At 40.8% G+C, this 20,631-nt stretch overlaps 1 protein-coding gene across 5 annotated transcripts in view; it reads right to left on the bottom strand.

Annotated features, from left to right (window-relative positions):
- Positions 1–20,631, bottom strand: part of Orc2 (origin recognition complex subunit 2) — a 45,587-nt gene that overhangs the window by 24,424 nt on the left and 532 nt on the right. For 2 of the 5 annotated variants that reach the window (XM_010617553.2, XM_010617558.2), the window contains exons 1-9: positions 16,548–16,632; positions 16,360–16,463; positions 14,814–14,957; positions 12,226–12,315; positions 9,004–9,093; positions 8,089–8,120; positions 5,408–5,468; positions 2,654–2,841; positions 407–505 (exon numbers count right to left, since the gene is read on the bottom strand). In XM_010617553.2, coding sequence (XP_010615855.1) covers positions 407–505; positions 2,654–2,841; positions 5,408–5,468; positions 8,089–8,120; positions 9,004–9,093; positions 12,226–12,315; positions 14,814–14,957; positions 16,360–16,463; positions 16,548–16,558 — 819 coding nt within the window. In that variant the 5' untranslated portion in view covers positions 16,559–16,632. Of the gene's footprint in view, positions 1–406; positions 506–2,653; positions 2,842–5,407; positions 5,469–8,088; positions 8,121–9,003; positions 9,094–12,225; positions 12,316–14,813; positions 14,958–16,359; positions 16,464–16,547; positions 16,641–17,383; positions 17,433–20,631 lie in introns of those variants that run through there. The other 3 variants (XM_010617555.1, XM_010617556.2, XM_010617557.1) reach the window with 3 other exon arrangements.

The raw sequence follows: 20,631 nt of genomic DNA, 5'->3' as shown, positions 1-20,631 counted from the left end.
TTTTTTTTTTTTTTTTTTTTTGAGTGAAGAGGAACTGTCTTGGGGTATATAAAACATATAATATGGTTAATGTATAAAAGAAAATCTTCTTTTGAAATATTTTTATTATAACATTTTTAAAAATGAGGACAAAAAAATAAAAGGTGGGCCACAGGTTGGACACACCTCAATGGTATGTGGACATCAAGAAACCACAACTCAGATGCTTACAAGTTCTGAAGAAATGAAAAAGTAATGAGAAAAACTACATAATTCATTATGGCAAAGAGAACTCCATTCTAGGGTTATTTATCGTTCATACACATCACCTTGCGTCTCATTTGTTCAGGATAACAAATCTGCTCACACTCTGAGTACTGTGCTTACGGCCACGAGACGCTTAGAAGCGACCTTCCCCATGACCTACCTGATCCAGGGCAGCTCTCCTCAGCTTCTGCAGGGTTCTGTCTGAGGTCAAGACTTGGGAACTGCTGTGAGCTTCAAAGTATTTTTCCAGTAAGTCACACTGAAAGGGAGAGTAAATTCAGTTCTAGGTAGAGTAAGATCATGTTCTATCAAAACCAGATATAAGGGCCAGGGATTTAGCTCAGTGGTTCTGGTGCCTGCCTCGCAAGCACAAGGACCTGGGTTTCATCCCCAGTACCAAAAAACAAAACAAAACAAACAAAAAAACCAGACATAAATAGGATTAAAACTTTTTTCTGCTGGGCATAGTGGTGCATACCTGTAATCCCAGCATTCTAGGAGCCTTAGCCAGGGAGATCACAAATCCAAGCCCAGCCCAGGCAACTCATAACTTAGTAAGACTCCATCTCAAAATAAAAAAGGGCCAAAAAGGTTGCTTAGAGCAAAGGCACTCGGTTCAATTTGCAGTAGTACCTAAATAAGTAAAATGAAATGAAAAGAACTCATGTTGTTTTGTTGAGATGGGGTCTTATTATGTTGCCCAAACTGGCATCACACTCGTGGAAGGCAGCTATGCTCATCACTATACCACCGACACAGACGGCATCACGCTGATGGGCTCCCAGGGCCCTCCCAACCAGCGTCCTGAGCAGGGGACCCTGGCATGCACCCCCACACCAAACTGAAGCTGTGTATCTGACAACGTTTTCTTTTTGAACAGCAACACAGGCTAAGGACCAAGGATATTTACAGCAGTTAAACTGAGTGATTCTCAGGGCCACACAAGTAACTGAAGTAGTCCGCTCCCAAAAGTAATTCCTAAATTACAATGCTCAGGATAATTTTCCCTTTATAGACTAAAGGGAATGACACCAGATAGCAGGACCTCAGTTTCTCCTTGAGTGGCCTTAGTAAGTCCTCTAACGTAGCAAGGATAAGACATTGTGAAAATGAGAGGTCAACCAACAGCAAGCAAGGCATGATGGTGCGTCCTGTTGTCCCAGCTACTCAGAGGCGGAGACAGAAGGATCACAAGTTTGAGGCCAGCCTGGGGAACCTAAAAAGACCTTGTCTTAAAATAAAAAATACAAAGGGCTGAGGATGAAGCTCAGCATCAGAGTGTCCCTGGTTCTACCCTTAGTACTCAGGAGCAAAACAAAAACTCGGTGAGGATTATCCTGCGAGGTGGCTCCTGTGGTCTGACTGGGTGTGAGGACGGTGCTTCTGCATGGGCTGCCAACACTGCTTCACTCACTAACCCTTTGCCCAGACCCCAGGATCCTTGGTCCTTCCTTTTTTTTTTTTTTTTCCTGTACCAAGAATTGAACTCAGGACCTTGAGCTTGTGAGGCAGGCAGCAGCATCACTGAGCTAAATCCCTGGCCCGTACTTGACCCTTTCTGCAGCCAGGGTATCGGGAGTGTTCTCTTCACCATGCAGCGTGGACCAGCAGCCACAGCCTTTATCAATCACTCACTCCAACATGTCAGCAGTGACAAAACATGACAGGAAAAGGGATATACTCACAAGTCTCAACACCAGCTACCAACCGATACTCATCTAAAAGCTCATTTTGGGCCACGGGTTAGCTCAGTGGTTCCACAGCCTAAGTTGCAAGCCCAAGGTCCCAAGTTTGATCCCCAGTACCAAAAACAAAACAAAACAAAACAAAACAAAACAAAACAAGAACATTTTTGGGGCCAGGGATTTAGCTCAGTGGTTCTGCTGGCACAGGGATCTGAGTTCGATCCCCAGTACCTAAATAAATAAACAAACCAACAAACAAGTAAATAAATAAATAAAAGCTCATTTCTATACCATTAAATTAAGATGTTGCCTTTAACACACACTGTGGTACTGATTCCCAAATACACAGGCAGGAGAGAATATAAAGCACAAAAACTGAAACAAAATATGTGGGAATCTAAAATAAGGCTAAAAATACAGAAAAATGAAAGGGGGAAAAAAAAACCATATTGACCGCTTCTGCAACCTCTTCTCATAGGCTAGCCTTCTCTGGAGGTATTCTACAACTTTTCTTTAAGATTAGAGTCTCATCAGGTGGGGTGGTGCACGCCTGTAATCCCAGCACTAGGGAGGCTGAAGCAGGAGGATCACTGTGAGTTCGAGACCAGCCTGGGCTACACAGCGAGTTTCAGAGCAGTCTGAACAACATAGTGAGACCCTGTCTCTGTCTCAAAAAACCAAAAAAAAAAAAGAAAGAGAGAGAGATTAGTCTCTTCACTTACAGTTTTATCTCTTCTCATTTTCTTAGAAGGTGTTCCTCTGCAGATAGGAGCTGACATTCTACTCTGAGTCTCAATCTTCTGGCTGAGAAAAGACGGATTTGTGTCCTCAGACTCCTGTGCAATCCCTTCATCCTCCTCTGAGTTGGAAGCCGAATATTCACTTTCACTGTCAGAATGAGACCTTGGAACTATGGGAGGGAACGCAATTGGAAACATTTGACAGTTAGACAAGAACTCGCTGTGGGGTAGTGAAGAGTGTGGGCTTCAAGTAACACTTTGGATTCTGGTTTGTCACGACTTGCTCATGTTTTCACCACAGCCAGTTACATAAATTCTCTGAGCACTAGTTTCCTCATTTAGCAATGAGGCATACAGTACTAATTTAATAAAACCTCGTGAAGATGACTCTGAATATATGGAAGGCAATAGTAACTGGCATAAGGAACTGTGGGAGAAACTGTCAAACATACCTCGCACCTCCCTCCTTCTTCCTTGCTGACAGCACCCGTTTCTGTTAAACATGGCGATGTCTACACTCTGGAGATGAATCATGGTGACTGTCCTCTCCCCTTTCCAGATCCTTGCTTTCCCTTGCAATTAGGGCTAGAGACCTGAGGGAAATCTGCTGGAAGCTTCTGGGAAAGACTTTCTTTAACCATGGAAAGGAAGCCCCTATCTACATCTGGAAGCTACTGTCCAGCATAAAGTACTAGGCTGAAGATGAAAAATGTGCTTGACAGAGTAAAAGCATAGGAACCTGGGTCCTTAGTGACACTGGCGAGTTTCTACACCAACCTCCACACTTGGACCTCCACACTTCTGACAATGTGACATATTTTAGGGTTTGGAGCTTAAACACTACTATACAGGTTTCTAATGCTGCTACAAAAAATGCCACCCTGATAAAACACTCATTAAGTGACAGCTTCTATTACACCAATTCCCAATGATATGTCACTCCACCCCACAGTTAACTCAAGAATTGTATTTTTAACAAGCCACCAGCCCAGAAATAATAAAGCTGGTTTTATTCTCATCAATAAAAACAAAACTAGTTTTATACTCAGTAAGTACAGGCCTATTTTCTTGTTTGTTTTTTTTGAGACAGGATCTTACTGCGTAGCGCAGGCTGGTCTCAAACTCACAGTGATCCTACTGCCTCAGCCTCTCAAGTGCTGGGATCAAAGGTGTGCACCACTATGACTGGCGAGAACTATTCTTTAAAAGCTAACCCCCAGGGCTGGGGATTTAGCTCAGTGGTTCTGCCACCTGCCTCACAAGCGCAAGGTTCCGAGTTTGATCCCCAGTACCAAAAAAAAAAAAGTTAACCCCCAAAATATTAGTGGAATAACTTTAACCAAATCACTATTTATTTTGAACAGAGGTACTTCATAGGATTACCCTAAGTTAGCACGTAACAAGTACACACACTGTGCAGGCACACACACAGCTTAGCAGACTCAGCTTGTCCCTGATGCTATGTATGCACAAGTCACAAGGGGTAGCAGGAATACAGGATGTCACCGTCTTATTGATCTGCAGCACACACATGTGGTGATGACCAAGCAGGGTCACTCATCTCTGTAAAAACTATTCTTCTCTGTGAAAAGAGCACAGGATGTGGGGTGTACCTGACAGGAAACACTCATTCGCAGAGGTTACCCTTCACTATTCCAGAGAACTGATCATGGACATCATTGTTTCCATGAAGGCCACACCTTTGAGAGCAAGGGCTACAGCTAAGTCCCAACTCTCTGACTGGATTTAACAACAGCAGCCAATACTACTACTGCTGCGGTTCAAGAGGGAAAGGGTCTGGCCTCTTCCTGGACATAAAGGCCAATGAGTTATTTGCCCTAAACTGAATAGCAAGCACAAAAAGCCATGTTTAACTTCCCAGGGGCAGGTAGGATCCATGTCCACTTATCTGACATTCAACAGCATTCAGTACAATTATGAATCTTTAACGCTTAACATATCAATAGAACCACTTCCAGAATGTCTCAAAGCAAATGAAAAAGCATATTATTTTGTTGGAGAGAGATGTTTTGAGTTAATTATCCCGACTATAATGTGAAAGACATAGTACTAATTTTTGGAATTAAGAAGACTAGATGACATCCCTGTCCTTAAAGAATCTAGTACTGAGAATATAAACATATCTTCTCATGAAAGGGTAGCAAAAAGTTTTTTTTTTCTTATTTTTAGAAAAGTTTGGGGCTGGGAATTTAGCTCAGTGGCACTGTGCCTGTCTCGCAAGTGCAAGGTCCTGAGTTTGAAATTTTTATTAGTATTCTTGTTTGCAGTACATGACATTTGTGTGCGTAATGCATCTTAATCCTTTTACTTACCTTTCCTTTCCCTCATCAGTAAGTGTTTATAATAAATGAACTTGCACTAAGGTCAAATATCACACTGAACACACTTGATGTCCTTGGTTTCCATTAATCCTTAAAACAACTCTGAGGATGGTGCCATCATTATATCTACTTTACAGCCAAAATAAACCTTTTTTTTTTTTTTTTTAGGTACAGGGGATCGAACCTGTGCTTGCGAGGGAGATGCTGGAACCACTGAGCCAAACCACTGGCTCTCTAAACCTCTTCTTAAAAAAAAAAAATGAAGCACAGACAGGCAGTGCAGGCTAAAGGTTCAAAACCAAGCAGCCAAGACTAGAACCTGTATGTTTAGCCATTCCTGACTTTGTTTAGATGTTACTTTTTATAAAAACTTCATATAAGAACAAGTACATACCTTTTAATCTTTTTCTTAAATTACGAGGTGGTGAGGACTGCAATTCATTTTTGCCATTGTTCTGTTTAAAAATAAAAAGCATGATAAACAGTTAAACAATACAGTGGAAGTTAATGACCGATCTGATAAGGGCTGAAAAAGAAAAATATTTCCTTTCAATAGACTACTTCACAACTATATAAACCTAGTCCCAAAGATAATGACAAATGAATCTGCTGAAACAAAAGACAAAGACAAAGACACAAGACATTCCAAAGGACTGCCAGTGTTTTTAGACACTGAATTCCAGATACTTAAAAAGTATGTCGATAAAGCTGAAAAAAAAAAAAAAAAGTATGTCGGTCAACTGTTCAGCATGGAGGCGGAGGCTGACAAACTGGAGCTGATGCTCCAGAAATCTGACTCTGATCTGGTCACATTCAGTACAGGCTGGGACAGGAAATCAAGACCAATCGTCCTGATTCAGCAGATGAGCTGTCGCCACCGACTGAAGAAGACACTGTGACACAGACACTGTGACACAGCAGTGAAAATCTCACATGCCACTTAGGAAGAAACGGAACTGCAAAAGGGAACTGTAATGACGAAGAGACTGATTCCAGAGAAATACAGAAGATGTGTTGTTGACAGTTCCTGGGGGGGCTGGTAAAGGAGTAGGTGGTGGAAGAGGTTGGCTTGAGTGACAGGGCCCTGATGCCTTTCATAAGAGGATTAAGAAGGGCAAGGGGCTGGGGATTTAGCTCAGTGGTACCACTGCCTGCCTCGCAAGCACAAGGTCCTGAGTTTGATCCCCGGTACGAAAAAAAAAAAAGAGGGGCAGATGGTATATTAATAAAATTCAGCCAAGGGATAGAATGGAAATAAAAGAATTTAAATGTCTATACCCATACTTAGTTTTGTAATTTTAGATAAGGAAGTTCCTTAATACTAATTTGCATCTGTTTTCTTTTGTTGTTGTTGTTTTTGGTACCGGAGATCGAACTCAGGACCTTGCGCTTGCGAGGCAGGCAGTGGAACCAGAGCTAAATCCCCAACCCTGCATCTGTTTTCTTTTTGTATTGTTAGTGTAACAGATGTTCTAGCCCATCATAAAAGAATGTTTATACAAAAAAAAAAAAAAAGTATGTAAGGGCCAGGGTTCTACCTCAGTGGTACTGCACCTGCCTGGCAAGTCCAAGGTCCTGAATTCAATCCCCAGCACCAAAAAAAATTTTTTAAAGTATGTATGTGCTATTACTATGTAAAGATAAAACAGGCATACCAGCCTTTTGAACTGCAACATCAAAATATGACAAAAAATTCAGATCTGCTGTTGTGATGGTTTTGTAGCTAGTTATAAATGTTAATAGAATTTCATTTGAGATATAAAGAACTATCAGGCTGGGTGTAGCTGAGTGGGAGTGCCTGACCAGCGCATGGTAGGCCCTGTGTTCAATCTCCAGCATTACAAATTAAAAAAAAAAAATTAAAAAAACAACAAAAAAACAGATTTTGTTTTACCAATGGGCAAAACTTGATTAAGTTCCTTAAAATTCTTTTGTACCTTTTGCCATTGTCAGCCAGGACACATGTGTATGTGATTAAGAAAAACACAACGGAATCTTTTGTTTTTAGACAAGGACTTGCCGTGTAGCTCAGGCTGGCCTAGAAATCATAGCAGTCCTCCTGCTTCAGCCTCCTGAGTGCTGGGATTACAGGTGTGCATCACCACGCCTGGTGGACTCCTTTTCTAAGACAATGCCCTAAGACTGCTCTGGTGGTGGTGTCTGCTTTTGTAAGAAGTACCCCTCATCAAAGAGTTTTTTGATAGTCTTTTGGGGAAGCTGACAAAGATCTACCAATGGGGCCTACAAAGTAAAAGAGAATGCTGTAATATACCTCAATTCCTGGAAGGTTAAGGTAGTAAGTTTTTTTCTCTTGTACTGCTGTAACATACAGAACATAGTGAAGGAAGAAGTATTACTAACAACAGTGCAGGTTCTGATATGTCTACTCCTGTGCCTGGACTGATCTAACACGATATTCCTGAAAAGGTCATAAAACTTATCTATACTCACTTTTTACCATTTTTTTCTTTTTTTTTGAGACAGGGTCTTGCTATGTAGTTCAGGCAGGCCTTAAATTCAGTTATACTCCGGCCTCAGCTTCTGAAGTACTGAGATTACAGACATGTGCCACCATGCCAGGTTGTATACTCATTTCTTAGCTAAAAGGCCCCCTTCACTAAGCCTGTGCACAACCCACAACCTAGCTATGTCTACGTGTACAGGTATCAAGGCCTGGACCACTTCCCACCACAAACCCACCGCCCTGGGCTCTCCATGTCCATCTGGGCTTGGCCAGATTCAAGCAGGGCCACTTGACAAAGCATAGTGAAAAAACAATCCACCAAAACACAGAGGGCACAGAAAGCATCAATTCTTTTCAGCTAGCTTATAATGAGTCAACCTAAACCACATTACTTTTCAAATAACCATAAACAAATGTAAAACACTAAGGGTTTTTTTGGAGGGTTTTTTGTTTTGTTTTGTTTTGTTTTTTTGAGACAGGGTCTCACAGTTCAAGCTGGTCTTGAACTCACAGCGATCCTTCTGCCTCAGCCTCCCCAGTACTGAGATTACAGGTTAACACTGGTTATGCCTGGTTAACACTGAGGTTTTTGTTTGCACTTAATTGCTTACCTTTGGCTGAGCCTTGTCTGAAGCGGAATGCCCTAAATGAAACAAAAAGCCATGACATGCCGTGAGTATTTCACCTTGCCTCATGGTTGAGTCCTGTTAAAAGCACAGCTGTAGTCTTTTTTTTTGAGGGGGGTGGTTTGACACAGGGTCTCACTATGTAGTTGAGGCTGACCTGGAACTCACTATGTAACCCAGGCTGGTCTCGAACTCACAGCGATTCTCCTGCCTCAGTCTCCTGAGTGCTGGGATTACAGGCGTGCGCCACCACGCCCGGCCTCACAGTTGTAGTCTTTACATGGAAACCACCACATATTACTGGGTTCTCGAATGCATCTCCCCTAGAGACTAAATTACCACTATTAATTTCACAATTAGTCCCATTATAATGACAGCTACTTCCTTCATTTCTGTGGCATTCTAACAAGAACAAACAGAGCCTTTTCTCATTTTCAATTATTAAAAAGTACACTGTTTGACCAGGGTGCAACGGATCATTCAAAAAAGGCTGTTCCAGGGTCCGGGAATTCAGTGGTTCTATCACCTTGCCTTGAAAGCACAAGGTCCTGAGTTTGATCCCTGGTGCCAAAAAAAAAAAAGAAAGGCTGTTCCAAAATTCTCCACAATTCTAACACCTTTGCATGAACAACTGGCTAACTCAAGCAGATAAGAGGACTTCTGCGTCGGTCCTGTCAGCACCCACAACTTTATTCAGCACAAAGGTTTTCCCTCTCATCGATGGATAAATATGGATATACTGAGGCAGCCAGGCTGGAGTACTAACTGCATTTTGTTTAGTTTTCACAACAGAAATGAAGCAAATACATGAATATTTAATCAGATAAGGAAAAAAGAAAACATACTCTAACTTGAAGCAACTATGGAAATATTTTTCAAAGAACTGAGGTAAAGACTTACCCTTGCTACTCTGAGGAATGCTTATAATTCCAGGATCATTTCTCAACCTGAATGAAACAGTTTTTCTTGGTGTTTTTGCTAGTTCAGAAGCTGTAATCCAAAAAGAAATACATAAAAGAACTTTTATAGTGAACAACAGCAGATAAATAGGGAAACAGCATTTCTGAAGGTTGTCTCTTCACTCTTTTGCTGTGCAGGTTTTTGGTATAACATTCTATTTGTTGATTCTCAGTATTATTTCTTGTGCCATTAGGGTTCTGTTCAGAAAGTCCTTGCCTACTCTCGTGTCTTCAAGTTCTGCCTATTTTATCTTCCAGCAGATTGTGTTTCTGTTTTAACATTTAGATCTTTGATCCATTATGATTTTAGTTTAGTACATGGTAAGAGATATGGGTCTATATTCAGTCTGCATAGAGATGTCCAATTTGTCCAGTACTGTTTATTTAAAAAGCTATCTTTTCTGTAATATGTTTTTGGCCCCTTTGTCAAAGATCAAATAGCTGAACGTGCCTGGAGTTTTGTCTACATTCTCTCTTCTACTCCACTGTTCACAGCCAGTACCACACTGTTTTTAATCACTGAAACTCTGCAATACAACTTCAAATCTGGGACTGTGATACCTTCTGCTTTGCCCTTGTTGTGCAAGACTGTTTTGCTATTCTGGGTCTCTTTTGGTTCCATATGAATTTTAGGATTTTTTTTTTAAGTTTTGTGAGAAATGCTGTTGGTATTTGAATTGGGATTACATTAAATCAGTTTGGGAAGTAAGGCCATTTTGACATTGGTGGCTCTCTCTCTAGAACAGGGGTATCTTTACATTTTCTGATATCCTCTTTGATAACACACACACACACACACACACACACACACACACACACATATTTTTTTTGTACAGGGGATTGAACTTGGAATCTTGTTCTTGCAAGGTGGGCAGCAGATCCACTAAGCTAAATCCCCAATCTCCAGCCCAATAACACATAAATTCTTTAAACAACAACAACCACAACACCCTTATTTCTGCTTTTATCACAAAGATAAGTAAACCCATCTACATTAATAGTATTACTGGGCGGGGGATTTAGCTCAGTGGTGCCGGCGCCTGTCTTACAAGTCCAAGGACCTAAGTTTGATCCCTGGTACCAAAAATAAATAAATAAGTACTACTTTTCCTAAATTCTTCCCAGTACCGCACATTTTCCAGTTATGCACAAATTTCTTAAAAAACAAAACACAAAGAATTAATTTTGACCTTGCTGCTTGTTGTAATTAATACCTTTTTCTTTTCTCCATCAACAATTAATAGTCTTTCCATTTTTTGTGGGGGGTTACCAGGATCAAACTCGGGACCATGTGCTTTAGAGGCAGGCTGTGGAACCACTGAGCTAAATCCTCAGCCCCTTTTCTACATTTTTAAATGTGTATACTGAAGGTCATCTTTACTAGGGGTACCAGGGCCAGAAAGTAGGCTGTAATGCTAAATATGTATATGTTATATTTTAAAGTCTCTTTAATCACCCATGTGTGATGTTCTTTGAGTCTAAAACTCTACAATACATGACTAATGTAGGAAACATAACATGGTGTTGAACAGATCACTCTTTCTGAGCAGCAGGTAAACAGCTGGCTTCTGTGAGACATGGAGTCCAGGAGCCCAGGGTCACCCTGGAGCCCAGCTTCCTCAGCAGTCACTCCTGACCACAGACAGTTCCGCATATCTCCTTGCCTGCCCCACCCTGCTCTCCCACTGCTCTCCCTTACCTCACATGGCCAGCGTGGGCTCTGACACCAGTTGGACCAGGGACCGGCTGACCTTACAACCACCCATGCCTTCTACCCACGGATGGAGATGTGTACTCCATTGCTGGACATATCTAGCCCCTAAAACTTCTTTACTGGAGTCCACTGTAATCTGCGTTCCAACCATGCCTCAGGACACTGAAGATGTCTGCAAGGGTCACAAACTTCCTCCTGAATATCCCATTCTCCCTGTCTTCCTAACAAATCTCCATCTAGCCTTCAAACACTAGCACTATCAGCTCTACAGAATTCCTTGATTTTCCCCAAAAGATGCCTTTCTACTGTGAGCAGCCACTGTGGTGCATCCATAATTCTATGAAGGCTGGGTAGCAACAGTGAAGGGTATAAGCTTTGAAGATAAACGGGCATGAAATCTACACCTGGTTCTGCTCTGTCATTTTTATACAAATTATAGGCTATTATAGATACACAGATATCTATATGATAAGAACCGTGCTCAGTGCTTATATAAATTGATGTCAGATGTGTAACCCTACTATATACTATAAGATAGACAGATTTAATCTCTCTCTCCAACTGCACAGAGCAGAGCCCAACCTATAACTGCTCAAGAGTGATTTCTATCATTACTACAGAATTATAAAAGAACAATTTATCGTTGCTTTTTATTTCTATCCAGAGGTATACTCTTCACCAATCTGTGTCTTAATCATTGTGATGTCCTCATTTTTCTACAGTAGGAGGCCAACAAATGATTGATGAATCACTTTCCTTTTTTTTTGCAAAACTGGGGATCGAACTCAGGACCTTGTGATAAATCACTTTCAAGGAACAACAGCGTCATCATGTAGACCTTCAAATACTACTGATATACATTTATGTAAATGTTTCCCTATAATACAAATAACTTTATTCTATACATAGTATAAAGGTCTTATTTAATGAACTCAAAATATCCAAGTGTGACTCCGAAGTCATTCATTTCACAAAGTTTGTTAAAGAACCTAAGCCACATACTGTAGGGAGAACAAATGAACAAGACTGACTTCCTACCGTGGAAGCATGAGCTCTACTTCTGAACAGAGCGTGTGAACAATGACTAAGGGTCAGCAGCGTATTTAGCACCTTCCTGATGGTTTGTCCCATGCTGTGCAATGGGATGGTCAAACATGTCCCACTGGTGCTGCAGAGCACTGGCTGCGAGACATACAAGTCATGGACCCACTGCAGGCATGTTAATATGTTATAAAACAATGTCATTCTTTCAGGGAGTGTAACGGGATGACAACTGTGGGCAATGTGGCTCACTACATTTTAGAAAGGGCAACTAATGATTATAGAATAGGGCCAGGGATTTAGCTCAGTGATGCCAGTGCCTGACTGGCAAATTCAAGGTCCTGAGTTCGATCCCCAGGACCAGAAGAAAAAAAAATAATGATTATAGAAATCTGAAAAGCAACATACCTAATTCAGCCATCTTTTCAGGGCATTTTCTATTCTGAAAAGAATAGACTTTATTCCCACCATCTGTAGCAGAGCCATTTTTCAAAGATTCTGAAAGAGAAAATGTAATACATATTTAGGAAAAAGGGCAAAGTTAACTAACAAGAAAAAAAACAAGCAAAAATTTTAACTGAAGACGAAAGTCAGACTTTTCACCACACTGCATAAAGGTTCACCAAATCATTCTTAAACTCTATACTTTTATTTTCCACAGTTCTGGGGATTGAACCTAGGGCCTCATTCATGCCAGGCAAGCATTATATCACTGAGCTCCATCTCCAGCCCTTTAAAAAATAGAGACAGGTCCCAAGGAACTGTCCTGGAACTGGATACATCACCCTCAGCCTCATCCCAGGAGCCTCCAAAGAGTGACCTCTTTTTGGGTCCTGCATTCAATATGCCACCTTTCTAATCAGAAACCATCTTTAAGAAAACAAATGGCCAGGGATATAGCTTAGTGAGAGAGAGTGTGCTTAGCATGCACCTGTGCTTGAGCCCCAACACTAAAAAGCAAAATTAGAAGTTTCTCTTTTCGAATATTGTTTGTTTGCTTGTTTATTTGTTTTTTTGGGAGACAGGTTCTCGCTGTGTAGCCTACGTTAGCCTCAAACTCTCAGCAATCCTCCTGCCTCAGCCTACCAACTACTTGGATCACAGGCATGTGCTACCACTCCTGGCTTGGAATACTGTTTGTTGGTACTGGGAATCAAACCCATGAACCACTGAGCTAAATCTGCAGCCCTGGAATACTGTTTTTAAGATAATTCTCAGGGCTAGCATAATAAGCAGCCAAGAACTCAAAGTTCTATTCAAAATATGTCAACTGTGTAGTTAGGGACATGAGGACACTCAACTACTTTCCAGATAGGCCTAACCAGGGGGCCTGGTTTACTGAGCTGAACTAAATCTAAATCTACTGTTGAGAACCTAGAATGTGGGAACTAAATCAGAAGCAGGATTATGATTTAGGAAGCGAGGAAAGTTGGATATGGTGGCACACGCCTGTAACCCCAGTACTTGAAGAAGCTGAAGCAAGATTACCCTGAGTTCCAGGCCAGTGTGGGCTTCACAGTAAGAACCCCATCTCAAAAAAAAAGAAAGAGGGCCAGGGATACAGCTCAGCAGAGCAGCACCTGCCTGGCAAGCACAAGGCCCTGGAACTACCCCCGCAAAAAGAAGAAAGGAAGGTCCAGAGGGGTTGCGAAGGTCATTCACAAGGTAAGCATGAGTAAAAACACATATATGAGGAGACCAGAGGCACAGAAAGAATGGATGCATAGAGATCACTCAGGGAGCTGGAGTTCTGTGAGGCCAGAGGCCCTCAGTTGTTAATGCTGAACTATTTCCAGCACTCAGTGACCAACAATACTCTTTTCTCTTCCAGATATTTATATTTTAGGCTTAAGTAGATCTAAAATATAATCCAAGCCTAAAATATGTTTTAAGTGTTGTCAGGCAGAGGGCTTTGTTTTAGCACACTATAAGCATGCCTAGGCTGGAACAACACTACTTTCTGGAATGTTCCTTCTATTTCTACAAAGAAGATCAAGGTAACAATGAAGTAACCTGTTTTTTTTCCCCAGTACTGGGGATTGAATTCAGGACCTTGTGCTTGCAAGGCAGACATAGCGCCACTGAGCTAAATCCCTGGCCCCTTGAAGTGACTTGTTTTGTGAAAGTATTTATAGCTGGGCATGGTCACATGTGGCTGGAACCCCAGCATTTGGGGGTATGAGGAGGAAGGACCTTAGTCAAGGCAGTCTCAAATCCACAGTGACATCCTATCAAGAAAGGCAAAGCGGACGTGGTGGCAGACACGGTGGCGCACATGCCTGTAGTCCCAGCACTCAGGAGGCTGAGTTTGAGACCAACCTGGGCTACAAAGTGAGTTCCAGGTCAGTTTCAACTATGTAGTGAGACCCTGTCTCAAAAAAACAAAACAAAACAAAACAAAAGAAAGGCAAGAGGAAGGACATTTCTTCCCAACCCCAAGAGAAAGGCTCTGTAGAGCTTGTAATATATGTGAAATTTTGCCACTATTTAAAAAAATAGAATAAATATATTTCTTTATTTTTTGGTACTGGGGATTGAACCAAGGGCCAAATGCCTATAAGGCAAGGGCTCTGTCACTAAACTATAGTCCCAGTCCTCAAAAATACAGTGGTTCAGCCAGGCATGGTGGAACACACCTGTAATCCCAGCACTCGGGAGGCTGAAGCAGGAGGATCGCTGTGAGTTCGAAACCAGCCTGGGTGGGCTACACTGGAAATTTCAGGTCAGTCTCAACTATATAGTGAGACTCTGTCTTAAAAAACCAAAAAGAATAGAGTGGTTCATTTGTAGATTTTTTCTTTCTGAAAGTAATCAAGGGAAGGACTGGCTATTTGTTAACAAAAAAGAACTGCAGTGAAAAAACTTCAAGAAAATACTTTTCAAATGAGATATATAATTAAAGCACACCATTGTTTGACCTACCAGGCTACTTTTAGATATCCTACAAAGCAATTTCTGCTACTAGCAGAAATATTAATGCACTCCTCATCAAATACCTTGAACGTTTCTTCCCAAAACCTCCACGTAGTTCTGATCCTTTAACACCTCCTGGTCACCTTCATCCACATCATATTCCTGCTTCTTTATTATTTTTTGTGGATTGACCAAAAGCTGAGCTCGCTCCTTCTTTAATTTAGTGCCTAGAAGAACATCAAAGGAATTAGAACATGGCAAGCATGCATCTTTCCTGAGTATTAACTCCCCTCCCTACTGGGGATCAAACTCACAACCTTGCACTTGCAAATCTAAATATTAAATTTAAGTAAATGAACTTGTCGTACAACTTAAATGGTCATTACACAGAAGCTGAGAAGTGTTTTAATAGTCTTGACCAGCTGAGTGTGGTGGCACAGACCTAGGAATCTCAGCACTTGGGGGACAGGAAAAAGCAAAAGGATCAAGATTTTGAGAGCAGGGCTGGGGATTTAGCTCAGGGGCACCGAGTGTGACTCTCAACTCTCAAGTGCAAGGTCCGGATTTCCATCCCTGGTACCAAAACAAGGAAGTACTGACAATAAGTTTATATACTGTAGCCTTGGCTTAAAAACCAAAAAACTTCAAGATGTTTCTTTTTCTTTTTTCCCCCCAGCACTGGGGATCGAAATCGGGTCCTTGTGCTTGAGAGGCAGGCAGTAGAACCATTGAGCTAAATCCCGGCCCAGGACCTTGCACTTCTGAGGCAGGTGTGGCACCACGGAGCTAAATCCCTGGAGTAATCACATATTTTAAATTACAGTGGGTAGTCAATGTTTACTAGTAAAATTGAGATTTTCTTTTAAATAGGCTATGTTTTAATTTTCAACTAAAGTTTTAAAGAAGTCTTAGGAAATTAGAAAAGAATGTTCAGATGGGGAGGGTAACAAGGAAGGGGGGAGGGAGAAAGGAAGGGACAAGAAAAAAGTGAAAATAGAAGGAAAAGATGGAAAAAACTTTGTAGATAGGAAAAGGAAGGGGGCTTGAAGGGAAGGGCGATGGGAAAGAGATGGGAGGTTATCATGTATAGGTGTACATTTCTTAGGGTGAAGGTTATCATCATGTATATCAATAATGTACCAATAAATGTTTTGCTATAAAAAACAAAGAAAGAAAGAAAGAAAGGAAGGAAGGAAGGAAGGAAGGAAGGAAGGAGCGAGCCAGGGATTCAGTTCAGTGGTGCCTTCCCTGCCTCATAAGCACAAGGTCCTGAGTTCGATCCCTGGTACTGGAAAAAAAATAAGTCCATGTCAGGAGTGGTGGTACACACTTGTAATCCCAGCCCCCTGGAAGGCTGAGGCAGGAGGACTGCCAATCCCAGCCTGGGCAACTTAGTGACTCAGGGAGACCCTGTCTTAAAATTTAAAATAGTTTAAAAAGGACTGGGGATTTGGGATCAATCCCTAATTCAGTCCTGCCCCCTCCCCAAAAGTTTGAAATAAGTAAATGAAAAAATCAATTAAGTCTTATTAGATCATGTACTTTATGCTGTATTTTCAATATAAATGTTTAAATATTTTTTGAAATGAAATGATCTATAAGCATCTCTTCAATGCAATCACTCAGTACCTCCTTCTCTATCAAGAATATGATTAAGAACATCATCATCTCCCACAAATTGAACCTCCAGCATCTTGTCTTCCTTTAATTTGAGTTTATTCATCATGGACAACCTAAACAAAAGCAATAAACCATCAGGACAGAGAATTTGCACTAATGCCATGTAAACTTAACATTCACAAAATAAATATACACACTCGCTTAGCATTTTAGTCGTTTAAAGTAGGGAGCAGGGCATGGCGGCATTCGGCTACCTGGGAGGCTGAAGTGCGAGGATCACTTGAGCCCAGGAGTTCAATACCAGCCTGGGCAACATTGGGAGACCTCATTCTCAAAAGAAAAAAAAAAGCAGGAAAGATATATTAACATTATTGTACCATTACGTTTTTGACGGTTGGTAACTTAATAATTTATCTGAACAATAGGTTAAGAAGAGACGTCTATAACTTGCAGAGCTAAACCCTATCACAGTAACCAGTGTATAAGCTCAGGAAAACATTCTGCTTATAAAGACAACTCTAAGCTCTCCATTTAACAACCACATTAACAGAAACAAGTGGCTAATACATGAGAGTTTAGAAAAGGAATGGTCAAAGAGCAAAGGTTTGGTGGATTTTATATTGGTCCACGAGAAAGGTGCAGTTCATGGGGAGTCTGTGGTATGGTGACCAAACTGCATCAAACAGCACTTAAGGACCACCCTACACTGGGGTTCTGACTCTGCCTTTCTGGATGTCTTGGTAACAACACATTAAGTACAAATCTTTCCAGTACATTATAGCTATTTCCTCACTGAAAAAATTTCTGAGTTTGGCAAGCTAAAGCCTGACCACCTCTGGCTAAATAACATTTGGCTTCAAAATTTACTTTTTTTCCCCTCTCTACTCTTATAAACTGTGTTTTTGCCTTTTCTTCTGACAAAAAGAACCACTGACTGTAATTCATGAGTTACTTATTGGTATTCAGATAATTACATGTCACCAAGTCTTTTGACAACCGGCACATGTAAATGACTTACTTCAATTTAATTTACCTTTTAAGGTACTATACATTCTGCAGCTGGAAAATTCAGACAGAGTTACCTGTAATTAGAAAAAAGAACTCTTTTGTGTTATTTCAAATAAAAATGAGTCTTTCAGTTTAAAGAACAAGATAAATAAAGGTACTTATGAAGTTGCTATGATTGTAGAGTATGGAAAAAAAACTCTCTCTCCTGACCAGAGAGTGCTACGTGAAGGCTAAGGACATCTGGATGGAGTAGGGGGGTAGAATATTACTGTAGGTACTTAAATATGTAAAGTACTATATTCTCATTTATTCCTATGAGGCAATACTTTGTTTATATAGATATGAGAAACCCAGGTTGACATAAGAGACTCCATTTTGTTTAAAACCCACCCTTTGGCGGCTTAGCTTGTCCTCTGTGTGACCTTAAGATTGTTCTTCTGGGAAAAACCTACCTACTGCCCTTTAGAGGCCACGAAGTATGCTTATGGCCACTATAAAACTGACATAGCAGGAAGGGTTTATGAGGCTCACCTGCCATGTGGATTATGTGATCCCTAGCTGAACTTGAGAATTTTCCTGTGAAAAAACCCACTCCCTAGCTAAAACATTTTGTGCTATTCTGGTTAAGATAATAGGAGATGCCTTTAACTAATTGTAGCAGATGTCCCAGGTGTATTAACTGCGCATTCCTTTTCACTTCTGTAAATGTGCTTTAGGGTTAGATAAGGCAGTTTACCCTGAGGTAAAGGGGAGGGGGAGGATAGGGTAATGGATTTTTTTTTGGGGGGGGGGTTCTTCCTATAAAAAATGTACTCAGTTTCAGCTTGGGACCTGACTCCATGGCCAGCTCCACTGGAGGGTGGGTCCCGACTGGCAAAATAAAGTTCTTGTTTGAACTTTATCACCGTGTCGTGTCTTGGGTAAGGGTCTTGGCTAAGGGACTGGGCACAGCACATAAAAAATACCTCATCCATAATTTATATAAACCCCACTAGTAAAATGTCCTCCTGGCCATTTTTCTAGTCATGATATTACTTTCAAAATTGGGGAAACTGGTCATATTAGAGAAAAAGTCTAATGCATTTATGTGATAGTTTTATAAAATGAACAAATGACTTATTTTTGTATAAAATATATAGTTGGTTTTGTTTTTTTTTTTTGGTACCAGGGATTGAACTTGGGTCTTTGTGCTTGTGAGGTAGGTGGTGGAACCACTGAGCTAAATCCCCGGCCCTAAATACATAGATTTTTGAGAAGCTGTATGTCACACGCTGTATTAGGCACTTATACGTACACCAGCTCATTAAATCCTTGTAGTCTTTCAGATAAGTATTTTGCCTACATGTGTGTATAATTTCCCCAATTTACAGATAAGTAACATTAAATACTAAATAGTCACCCAAATTCACACTATTAGAAAGTGTGTTAGGGTTGAAACCCAACTTGAACTGATTCCTAAATTCCTGGTCATTCTATTACACCATATACTTTTGTCTCCGAATAAAAATTTGTTATCCTGCTTGTTATGACCTCTGCAAACTATTCATAATATGTCTAATCATATTCCCATGTGTCAGTGATAGAGCTTCTGTAAATAGTCTGCAACCTACAAAATGTTAAAGAAAATATAGAATAACCACTGTCTTTTGCTTCTGTAATTTGCTTTGCTTAACAAAATATCCGAAGTTTCACCATTAAAACTTAAAGACACGTAGCCCCAGTTTAAAATTAACAGACGCCAGAGGCGCTTAGCTGCATCCCAGGATGAGACCAGATGTTCAAGCTAAGATAACAGTCCCTAAGTCTTAAAATTTTCTGTGAACCATATGACTATAAAAGAGTTAAAAGGGATTTAGCTCAGTGGTTCCACCACCTGCCTTGAAAGCACAAGGACCAGAGTTCGATCCCCAGTACCACAAACAAACAAACAAACAAACAAATAAATAAAAGAGTTAGGATGAAAGGAATGTCATCGGTCCTGCTTTCCTAACCCTGACCCCACCTCTTGTGGGCTGGACTAGCTGAAGATAAACATCCTGAAAGAGAATACTACATCTGGGTTAACAGTGAACTGTCTTGGGACCATGATCTGTGATGGGAACAGTGGGAACTAGAATGTCTTATCACCTAAAATGAGGTCATGGTTGTAAGACTCCTATTAAAGACAGATTGTCACCCAGCCCAGGGTTGGTCATTTGGTGCAACCTTTGGTGCAGTCCGACCCTTTGCTAGAAAGTAAACAATTTTTTATTCTACCCACTTCTGAGTCTTTGTGTGACATTTACCAGTTCTTTCCACAACATCAGTACTCCAAATATCTAAAGACTCCTACTGTCCCATGTTCCCAGATCAACAGGTTAAATGTCACTAATTCTATCAAGCATACCTCAAAGAACATGGCCAGATTCAGCATAATCTATAATATTTTTATTTAATTATACACTATGTGTTCTGCGGAGGATTTGACTAAATGACAATGAACAACTGCAGTGAAATGAATGGGTAAAGCTCAAAAACTAACCAAGAGTCTGGAGGAGGGAAGACATAAATTAAATCCTGAAAAACACTTTTGGCTCTGAGTACCATAGCAAGACAAGAAAAAGAATAAAGGCATATTACATAATTCTCATTAGCAAAAGCTTAGCAGTTCTTTAAGGGGTGGATTTTCAAGGAAGCTATAAAAAAGTATTCTAGGCAAGTGAATATTCCCCTAAGCTATTTCCCATGGTAGTTTAAGTAAGAACTGCCTGGACAGAGGCAGCCTAACTCACTCAAGACTTGTTTGTAGCCAAGTCCATCTTTCTAGATTTGAAGCATCTTAAGTAAAACAAACAAAATCATCACAACTGAAGAAATTTATAGCAAGACTTCATAAAAATTTCATTCCTTTCCAAAGGTTCCTGAAAAGAAACTACCTACCCATCACACAATAAAATGAAAATATGCATAGTGACTATCTTCTTTCCTTCGAGGCAGTGTCTTGGCTATGTTTACAGCGCATTTCCTTTCAAAAAGTTAAGAGCTGAGCCGCACCACCTCTGACAGCAACACATTTTCCCCGAGTACTTTTTAAATAGGTAAGTCTTAAACATGCAATTTTTAAACATGTAATTCTTTTAAAAAGTGTATTGCCGGGCATGGTGGCGCACACCTGCAATCCCAGCACTCAGGAGGCTGAGGCAGGAGGATCACTGTGAGTTCAAGACCAGCCTGGGCTACATAGTGAGGTCCAGATCAGTCTCAACTACATAGTGAGACCCTATCTCAAAAGAT

Source organism: Fukomys damarensis, unplaced genomic scaffold (assembly GCF_012274545.1).
Source record: "Fukomys damarensis isolate Sample0158 unplaced genomic scaffold, DMR_v1.0_HiC HiC_scaffold_26, whole genome shotgun sequence".
Taxonomy (NCBI): domain Eukaryota; kingdom Metazoa; phylum Chordata; class Mammalia; order Rodentia; family Bathyergidae; genus Fukomys; species Fukomys damarensis.
Note: the sequence above shows the minus strand (reverse complement) of the source record. Positions and strands in the feature narration are given on the sequence as shown.